This window comes from Myotis yumanensis, unplaced genomic scaffold, assembly GCF_028538775.1.
Source record: "Myotis yumanensis isolate MYYU_CA2020_CCGP unplaced genomic scaffold, mMyoYum1.0.hap1 SCAF_8, whole genome shotgun sequence".
Taxonomy (NCBI): Eukaryota; Metazoa; Chordata; class Mammalia; order Chiroptera; family Vespertilionidae; genus Myotis; species Myotis yumanensis.
Window position 1 is genome coordinate 33,607,469 of NW_027223759.1, and position 10,370 is coordinate 33,617,838.

General features: G+C 48.3%; 1 protein-coding gene across 3 annotated transcripts in view; it reads right to left on the minus strand.

Moving 5' to 3' along the window:
- IQCA1 (IQ motif containing with AAA domain 1) overlaps positions 1-9,596 on the minus strand; it is a 115,458-nt gene extending 105,862 nt beyond the window's left edge. For 2 of the 3 annotated variants that reach the window (XM_070423367.1, XM_070423366.1), the window contains exons 1-2: positions 9,345-9,596; positions 1,507-1,831 (exon numbers count right to left, since the gene is read on the minus strand). In XM_070423367.1, the coding sequence (XP_070279468.1) occupies positions 1,507-1,831; positions 9,345-9,355 (336 nt within the window). In that variant the 5' untranslated portion in view covers positions 9,356-9,596. The remainder of the gene's footprint in view (positions 1-1,506; positions 1,832-9,344) is intronic. The other variant, XM_070423368.1, reaches the window with a different exon arrangement.
- Between the last annotated feature and the right edge of the window lie 774 nt (positions 9,597-10,370).

A 10,370-nucleotide genomic window follows, 5' to 3' on the forward strand; every position in this document is an offset into this window, starting at 1 on the left:
CCTCCCAATGCTCAATGGTTCTAGCATCCCTCTTAATTCCATGGCCTTCAAGAAGATAAACCAGCTGCAGCAGAGTACTGATGGAAGTAGTAAGAAAAGCAGGGAATGAACTGAACAAACCTGCCATATAAATTACATAAATTTCTTATTCCTTAAATTTAGGAATATTTATTTAATATCCTTAAAATTAAATTGATAAATTCAATCATTGAATATGATTGAATGACTATTTCATGTTTATCCTAAGTTGTTCTTGATATTTTCACAGGGGTGAGTAAAGTGCATGTCCTAAAAAAAGCTTTAATTCAAGCTCTTATCAATAAATGCAATAAACATGAAGGTTTTCAAATGATCCTCAACATTTTCATTCATTTCAGTTATTCTCTTCAGTCTTTAGGCCATTCTGATAAAATGCACTACTAATGCTAGGAAAGTCTATCCCAGAAAGAAACATAACCTTTAAGGAAGCCCAAATATTTTCAAAAGGAAGAAACATTAAACCCCATGTAGAAAATTCAACATTTTCTCCTTTTTTTTTAAAAATATATTTTATTGATTTTTTACAGAGAGGAAGGGAGAGAGATAGAGAGTTAGAAACATGGATGAGAGAGAAACATCCATCAGCTGCCTCCCGCACACCTCCTACTGGGGATGTGCCCGCAACCCAGGTACATGCCCTTGACCGGAATCGAACCTGGGACCTTTCAGTCCGCAGGCCGACGCTCTATCCACTGAGCCAAACCGGTTTCGGCAACATTTTCTCCTTTTATCTTTACTTTAGGGAAATCGTTCCTTTCACAATGAAGCCTGAGCTCACGGGGCCATGAAGCTGAAGTGTGGGATCCACTGGCCCTTGGAAGACCTAGCCAGACAGAGTGTCAGAAGAGACCCTGGAGTCTGGCAGCAAAGGTCAGAGGGTAGTCACAGGGGCAGAACGCTCACAGGAAGACATTGTGGCCACAGGTGGGAGAGCTCCAGGGCCTCAGAGAGGGAGAGGGAGCCCTTCTTTGGTACCTGAGGCTTGAAGATCTACTATCACACATCCTCTGAGTCACCAATGACCCAAACAACGGAGGAGATGCATCCACCTGGGAACAGGGAACCAGCAACCAAGGCTGCTCATCCAAAAGATGATGGAAAAGAAGCCAGAGAGAGATTTCCTTGAGAAACAGAGTAGAAACACGGCTGATGGAAATGGGAGGGTTTGCACCACAGCATATCTGGGAAGGGGTCAGCCTGCTCCATTCCAACAGGCCAGGACAGACACCATGATGACAAGACGACAATAACCTCAGTGTCCAACAGACCCAAAGACTGTGCCCCAAAAGAAGGAAACCCAGGCCGGGCCCACGGCAGTGTGGTGGAACTGAAGGGCTGTGCTTCAACTTCCAACACCACAAACAGCAAGTAAATCTGTCTAGACAGCCTGGAGAATATTGGTCACAGGACTGCACATCTTATTTAAAACCAAAAGAAACTAATAATAAATGAGAGCCGAGTACTTACGGGAGCCAACTTTAGATCCTGTAAGATATCATCAAAATAGTGGAACTCAGTTAATTCCAGTTCAACCATTTCGTTCTTCAACTCCAGGATGCGACCCATCACTCCGTCCAGTATTTTCCGGATCAGTATTCGTTTCTGCGGATGAACGATCTGGTCATAGACATTCTCCAGGTTTCTAAAGATCTGAACATATTTTACGTAGAAGGTGGCTAACATATGGAAGATGAAAACTTGATTTCTGTTTGGCTCTACCATCTTCTGAGACTCTTTATCAAGCAAAGAATTGAGGGCTTCTTGGGTCTGATGCCACATCTCATTGTACATTCTGAGAAAAGACAGAGAGTCCAGATAATGCAATAAGCAACAATGACTTAGTCAGGCATACAGACTGGGCATCTGGAATAACAAAAGGTAATATCATCAAGTGTGAGCTCAGAACACTGCATGTAGTCACAGGCTCTTTAGATAATTTATGTCCTGTTTGGATGTACATGTGATTTTTAGATATGACCATTTCTACTATTATCATCAAATAAATAGTTTAAGAAGCCTTTTATCGATATGCTATACCTATAAAGCCAGTGTTGAAGCTAGTTAACTGATTTGTCCATATATAGAGATGGTGGTGTATAAATTGGACCAACCACTTTGGAAATAACTCAGGATCCTCTTGGAAAATTGAACACGTGCACACACTATGGAGGAACAATTACACTGCAGAGAAGCTTGTAAATCTGCATCAAGAATGACCACAATAACATTTCTCTATAATAGCAAAGACCTGGAGATAACCCAAGTGTCCATAACAAGAGACAGGCACAGAAACTGCAGTGTATTCACCAATAGATTACCACACAGTCGTGAAAAATGAGTGAATTACAGCTATAAGCACCAACCAGGAACCTTGCAAACATAATGGAGAGTGGCAAGCACAGTGCAGCCACGGCTTGGAGGCTGACCTCTAAGGACTGCCTTAGCAGGCTCCCTGGCCCCAGCTTGCAGTTGGGTGAGACAACACATTTGGGAGCCTCCAAAGGCTCAGGATGGCGAGGGCCTCAGCATTGCCAACCCCAGGACACCACACCATCCCTGGTTGGCTTCCCTGGACTCAGCTCACACCTTTGTCACTGGTCCCTTCATTAGTCCCCTGTGCTGCTGATTTCGTCATTCTCTTCCTGTCGGGACTTTGCCATTCATGGCAGAAATGTTTTATAAGGCATTTTGGGTGATTTGGGCTTTGTATAATATCTAAGAATCAGGACTGAAAAGCGAACTGAAGTTTGGTGTGTTTGGGAAGGAGCTTATGAACCAGTGGGCTTCACCTGGGGGTGAAGGGCTGGGCAGGATCCTGGCCACTTCCTGGGGAAGAGAAGGACCCAAGAATGTTGATGTCTGTCCAGGTGTCTATCTGCCCGCAGAGCAAGTGGGTCCAGGGGGCTGAGAGTTCTCACTCCTCCTTGTGCTCAGTCTGGCCTCTCCTATGCCTGGCATCCTCAGGCGCCTGCACATGCCTCCTCTGCCTGATGAGCAGCCCAGCGCTGCTCTGGGCTGAAGTCCCTGATACAGATCTGCAGCCCGTCCTCACCCGCCCAGCCCCGCTGAGAAGGACCGGACCTCCTCCCCTCTTCCCAGGGCTCTGCCCAGACCTGGCTTGCTATCTCCCCGGTTGCTGGCCCCTGTCGGTCTCTGCCCTGCCTCTCCTTTCTCATTCAGCCTCCTTTCCCTCCTCCTACATTTTCCTGACATCCCTTGTCAAATGCTCCAGTGTCCCCTTGGCCCTCATGCGTTTATAGCCTTTTAAATCTTTTATTGCCATTTTGGAGGTGATTTGAGAGGAGGTGGTGATAAACATGCTCCTTCAATCTACTTTTTTACACTGGGGCCCCTCCTCTACCTTCCCAAGGTCATTGCGAGGCAGCCCCGCACCTGCTCCGCTCTGGCCCCACTGTCTGCCCTTCCTCACTCGTGCTCTGCACTTTCCTATGAGTAAGGAGTTGTGAGCACCACTGACTGAGCTCGGACCACCTGCCACCTTCTGTCCTACAGGTCATCCTGGCGACATGCCACCAAGGGGGCTCCTATCACTCCCACCACAGTTGGGGGAAGGAGATGGCTTGCTCCTGAGTGATGGGGCCAGTGTTGGACCACCGGTCCCTGTGATGTAAGCTCAGACCACTATCCAAACTGACCCACCTCAGCATCTACCAGAAATGAGTGAGCCACTGCCACCACTAATGCACAGCTGTGATTTCTGCCTAGATGGGCAGACACCACGAAAACTCAGATTTATGGCTCCAAACCTCCCACAGTTCTTCCCCTGCCCCTTTCCCAGAGAGCTTGGATACTGAATATTGCCCCTGGCACTCCAGCCACAGGGTTCAAGTGCCCGATTTCTCCAAACTTAGAAATGTTTTAAAAGCATGGCAGTGAAGAGCACTCTGCTTTGCGAACTTGTCAGGAAAGAGAAGCTGATCGTCAGAAAGTTAGAACTCCTTTCGCCCAGGACGTTTCACTCCACCCATAACGCGGGACCAGAAACCAGTGCTGTTTACCGGAAACAAGCCCACAAAGAACAGTAACAACAGCAGCAATGTCGCCTGCCTGTTCAAAGCGTCGGGGACGGCTGGGCACTTCTGCTTGTCAGGCCTCAGAAAGACAAGCAAACAGCAGAGGAGGGGAGGAGGCAGAGTGAGCAGGGACCGGATGCATCGTGGATCAGAATAAACAGAGGCTTATCAAATGTCTGCCTGGAGAATATAAAACTGTGTAGGGTCCAAAGAAGCCCAGACTTCCAGCATGGGGGAGGGGGCCGCAGGCCTAAGGGGCTCCCCTCCCCGACCTGACGAGGCCACGGGCTGCGCATTCCAACAGGCTCAACAAATGTTCACATAAAACAGAAAACCCGCCCCGGTGCATTCTGTGGACTAAATAGGGTTTAGAGCCTAAACCTGTCAGGACAACATTATAGAAGGAAATTACAGGCTAATGCTGTTTAAACTTGGATCTGAAACTCCACTTAACAAACAGAACAGGGCGCCAGATCAAAAGAACCATTCCCTGCGACCAAGGAGGGGCTCATCGCAGGAACTCAGGAGAGTTAAACATCAGGCTGAACTAAACGCAGCGACAGAGCGGTAAAAACCAGAGATGATTTCCACAGACACCTAAAGATGCCCAATAAATTTTAATTTACGATGCGTGCCCGATTAAGAGCATTACCTACACGCCCCAGAGACTAGACGACGATGACTGCTTCGACATCCTAAATCCAGAGACCGAAAATGATTTCGGCCGAGAAACACACCCAGAAAAACGGAAGTCAAAGGATAGGCATATAGGAAAGGGATTCATAGAAAAGATTTTAAAAACTGCTTGTAAAAGACTGCTTGTACATTGCAAAATCTAAGGAAATCAGTAACAAAAATATAAGAAGTCAATTAGTACAGCAAAGTAGCAAGATGTGGCTAAAACCCACAGCAAAGCTGAAGAAACGTCCAGAATGCTAGCTGCAGAGCAGGCAAAAGGCAATGTCTGCTCCTGCCCTGAGAGACCAAATAAAAAGAAAGCAGCCTCCTGAGCCTGACACACAGATTTCATATGACCAAGAATTGGGTAATCACACACTGCAGACTCTAGAAAGAATTTTAGTCATAATTTCTGCATTGGGGGAGAGGGGGTGGAGTTGATGATAAAAGATAAAAGGCATCTTATCAGACTTCAAAGCATTGAACACACTGGTAAGCATTAAGGTTGTGCAATAGCGAAGGATACTGCCCTCATAGGAAGCTGGAGGGGTGACCTGAACCCCACAAAGCCCCAAACCCATTGGCAGCAAGGGATCTTGGGTAGAAGAGGCTTCCACCAGGGGAACCACAGCCAAGTGAACAGAATGGAACACTCCTAGAATTTAAGAGCACCTAGACCAGTGATGGCGAACCTTTTGAGCTCGGCATGTCAGCATTTTGAAAAACCCTAACTTAACTCTGGTGCCGTGTCACACATAGAAATTTTTTGATATTTGCAACCATAGTAAAACAAAGACTTATATTTTTGATATTTATTTTATATAGTTAAATGCCATATAACAAAGAAAAATCAACCAAAAAAAATGAGTTCGCGTGTCACCTCTGACACGCGTGTCATAGGTTCGCCATCACTGACCTAGACGCTGCTTCGGTGCAGACCCAGCCAGGACCTCGTCCAAATTCACTCAGGGTCAGAGAAGCAGAAACCCTTCCAGGGCCATGGCGGAGCCAACCCCTCCCTGGAACTTTTGGCCAAAGGCCATGCTGGTGGCTTGAGCCCTCAAGTCCTGCTATTTGGGCTGCAGCCCCTTCTTCCTCACCCACTGTCTGTCCACTGACCCTTGTTGGAGAGACCAGACAAAGGTTGCTGGTTGATGGGGAAATATTAAGTAGCTAATTAAGCACGCTGACCCCCTTATCCTGGAGACTGACTTTGGCTTCAGTGCTTCCTATGTGTGTCCAGTGGCCACAATCCCTCCATTCCCTGGTCTGCCAGGGGCCTGGACACTGGGCCTCATCCAGGCGCCCCCACCTCCCCCACAACCCCAGACTGGCTTGAGCCTCATTCCACCTCGCTGCCCGGAGGCGCAGCATCCTCCAGGCGGTGCCCATGAAGAGCACATTGGATAAGGCAGCGGTTCTCAACCTGTGGGTCGCAACCCCTTTGGCGGTCGAACGACCCTTTCACAGGGGTCGCCTAAGACCATCCTGCATATCAGATATTTACATTACGATTCATAACAGTAGCAACATTACAGTTATGAAGTAGCAACGAAAATAATTTTATGGTTGGGTCACAACATGAGGAACTGTATTTAAAGGGCCAGAAGGCTGAGAACCACTGGGATAAGGGATGCAGAGAGATGACTTTTTTATAAGAGCATTACTGAGCTATAATTCACATACCATAAATTCACCCTTTTGAAGTGTACAAATCAGTGGCTTTTAGTATATTCCCAGAGTCGAGCAACTAACACGTTTACCTCATTTCAGAACAGTTTCATCACTCCAGACAGAAACCCTGTACCCGTTAGCAGTCAGTCCCTGTTTGCCATCATTCCCATCTCCCCGGCCCCTAACAACCACTCATCTAATTTCTGGCTCTACTGGTCTATTCTGGACATTACACGTAAGTGGAATCAGATGCTAGGTGGTCCTTTGCGGCTGGCGCCTCAGCCTGGCACCGTGTTTTCAGAGGTCATCCATGCTGTAGCCGGTCTCAGTGCTTCATTCCTTTTTATTGCTGACTAGCGTTCCATTGCATGGACACGACACATTTTGTGAATCCGTTCATCAGCTGCTGGGCACGTGGGTTGTGCTGCCTTCTGGCTACTGTGACTGACGCTGCCAGGAGCATTCCTGTGCCGTTTTTGCGTGGACATGTGTTTTTGTTTCTCCTGGATATGGCAAAGTGGTGTTTAAAGGCAAAAGCGCTCCAAGTTTAAAATCAGAATCTGCTTCCTGAGTAGTTGCTCTCAGGCAGGTCACTTAACCTCCTTTGCCTTGATTTCCTCACGCGGGATACGGACGCCTGCCCCGGGTCCCCCGAAGGATTACTGCGGGATGGGAGAACAGATGTGGGAGTGTTCTGGAAATCTTACATGCGCCTTGTAAAGAGAAGGAACTATTTTATCCAGGAGGCTACTAAGAATTGTTTAAGTACATGATTGGTTTCAGGCTTGAGCATATGACCTAGAAATGTTACAGATATTGAAGTCAGGGGGACTGCGGGTGGAGGAGACTGAATATGACAGTTGAAAAAGACCAGATTGTAATATCCATAGCCTGGCAGTGTTCCTAAACTGGAAGTAGGGGTGTGGGGCGGAGGAGGCATGAATATTCAGGCATACCGTGGACTTCGATAGAAAATCTAAATACTGCAAATGGGACTTCTCACCAAGTTCTATTACACACGACAAACCTTCACTTCTTCCACTGTTATCTAGCTGTGAATTCTCTTTCTGGAATATTCCCTGAGCCTTTTTGTTGTAAGGGAGGCCTGGCTGTCCCCTAAGGACACAGTGGCCCTCTGGGGGGGGGGGGGGAAGTGGGGGGTCTCTCTTCTCCCCACTGGCAAGGAACTGGGTCAAGGGCCTTCCTTGCTCCTTACTGCCCCCTCCAGACCATTCTCCCTCCTCCCCCAACACTCCCCAGCTTTGAACCCCATTTCATCAGAAGGTATGGTCCACTGCCCCTCAGTGTCGCCGTTGTCTACCATTTACACCACCTTTCCAGGCCTCCTCCAGGGCATCCACCCACTGCGCTGCATGTTTACTGAGACTCCGTCTGCCCTTTCACTGTGATAAACACTCCTCTATCTGAAGCCAAGGCCTGGACTGGTCCCGTGCCCTCTCCAACAGGATGTCACCTGCTGCTCCCTCCTCCTCCCATAGCATCCTGTTTCCTTGACCACTGGGCCATTCCCTCCAACAAACAAATAGGCTATTGTTTCCTATCTTTAAAAAATATCTTTTAAAAAAAGGTCTGTCTCCAGGTCCTATTTCCCTGCCACCCACTTACAGCAAAATTCCTTAAAAACTTAGCTGTGCTCACTGTCTACAGTTTCTCTCCTATTCTCCCCTGCACTCACTCTAGGGAGTCTTTCTGTTCCATCGCTCCACTGAAGGTCAAGGTCACCATTGGACTCCGCACTGCCAAATAAATGGTCATTTCCCAGTTCTCCTCTGACTTCTCTCAGCAGCATTTCACAGGCTGCTACTACCTCCTCTGAGAAACATTTCCCCCCTCACCTGGCTTCCAGGCACCATGATTTCGCTTCTTCCTCACTGAGCATGATTTTAACCCCTTTGTTCAGTTTCTCCTTTTGTCCCCAACCTCTTTCCATCACAGGAACCAAGCTTAGACCCCAGACCCTTTTTCTCTTCTGTCTACACTCACTCCATACCTCATTAAAGACCACACATACACCAACAGCTGCCAGCTTATATTTCATACACAGAACTCTTTCCTGACCTCAAGACTTAAATATTCAACTGCCTATTTGATCTCCATTTGATGCCCGATTGGCACTTCAAACTCAACATGTCAGAAACTGAACTCCTGGTCTCTCCCACCCTCAATCTCTCTGCTCTTATTTCCATGCCGAAAAACCAGGGTTAGTAACTGCACAGGCTGGGGCTACAGTGCCTGGGTTGGCACTCTCTACTTTCTGTATATGAATGCTTAGGCTCTTAGCGCCTAAGTTTCCTCATCTGTAAAATGGACATAATAGTAGCAGCTCCTACATTACAGGGTGTTGTGAAGATCGAAAATTATTCTATTTCAAGCACTGAGAACAGCACCCAGAGTCAGCACTATAATACACGTTTGAAGTGGTCACTACGAAGACCAAGGAAATCGCCGCCAAGCAAGTGCTGATGCAGTGCGACCCCGGAGGCTGGTGCTCTTCAGGGCTACCTGGCTGGTGTCCTTGGGAAAAGCCAAGGGGAACCACCTTTCCTGACTTAATATTGGGACCTGGGTGTTTCCACAAAGCAACCACGTATTACTCTGAAATACTATCAAAAAAGCAGGCAACGTACTGAGGTTCTGCTTCCTACAAAATACACCAGCAGGATCTAGGGAGCACACCAGGGGGCCAAGAAGAGGCAGTGCCAGGGCAGGAGGAAGATCTATGAAATTCCTTGTCCACAAGAAGCTAATACTCTAGCCCGAGGAGAACCTTTATTTGCTAAAATGTAAAAAGAAGGAGGGAGAAGGGTGGGAGAAGGAAAAAGCAAAGAAGCAGCGCAAGCCACCTTTTGGTTTGGAGAAGCCCACCTTATGGCTATAGCCCAGCAACCCATTACTTACGCGCTCGACATGGCTGGTTACTTTCCCTCTTTCCCTCGGCCGCTGGGAAACTCTTCAGTCGTCCTCCTAAAGGCCGGCCTGGCTGGAGGGGTGTGGACCCAGGCGCTCAGGGGGTGGTCCTTCTGGAGGGAGGGGCAGGACCTGGAAATATCCTCGCACTTCGGGCAAGGAAAGGTGACAGCCAGGGATGCTCAACCACAAAGAGGGGAATTGGATGGATCCCGCGGCGACCCACAGCTACTGGAACTTTACCGTGGCCACCGGTCTGGACGCGAGGCAGAACCTAGCAACGGAGAAGCTACGCCTGCGCAGTGCCATTCCTCTGAGGCCTGGCGAGCTTCCGCCCCCCGCTGCGCGCTATGCGCCTGCGCTGCCCTCTGCTGTTTCCGTGGCAACCGCGCCGAAGGACGCTGGGGCAGTCCCAGCAGGAGTCAGCGGATCAGCTGTTGAAGCCCAGGCCTGGCAGGAGCCCCAGAGAGGAGCCGACCCGCGGGAGGACCCGCCCAGCGAGATTTATCCGGGTCAGCCGCGGGTCCCATCCACTTGCGCGTCATCCCGTTTTCATCTATCTTTAGATATGTAGCCCTGGACAAGGCCTGGAATGATTGTTGCCTCAGCCTTTCCACCTGTAAAGTAGAGGAACAGTTATTCCTTCGTTCAGAACGTTATTGGGCATCTGCTCTGAGCCAAGAGCAGACTTGGTGCGCGGTAAATGGGAAAAGCTACGTGGGTGTCAGTTATTAGCAAGTCGCTCCGATTGCTTTCTTTGCTCTCTCTCTTTTTTTTTTTTTTTGTAACTGTTCAGATTTATTTGCAAATTTTACACTCCGCAATTCGTAGAGGAATACATTCAGAACTCATGCAGCCAAAAGAGCGTGGTGAGAAAATCCATGTAGAAATGACGGAATCTGGGTGACAGAGCCCCTCCCCCACAGTGAATAATGCAATGACTAGAAAAGTAAAAACCAGCGAAAAATAAAGGAGCGACCTAACAAAAAAATTAAGTACAACTTCATGCCAGACTTC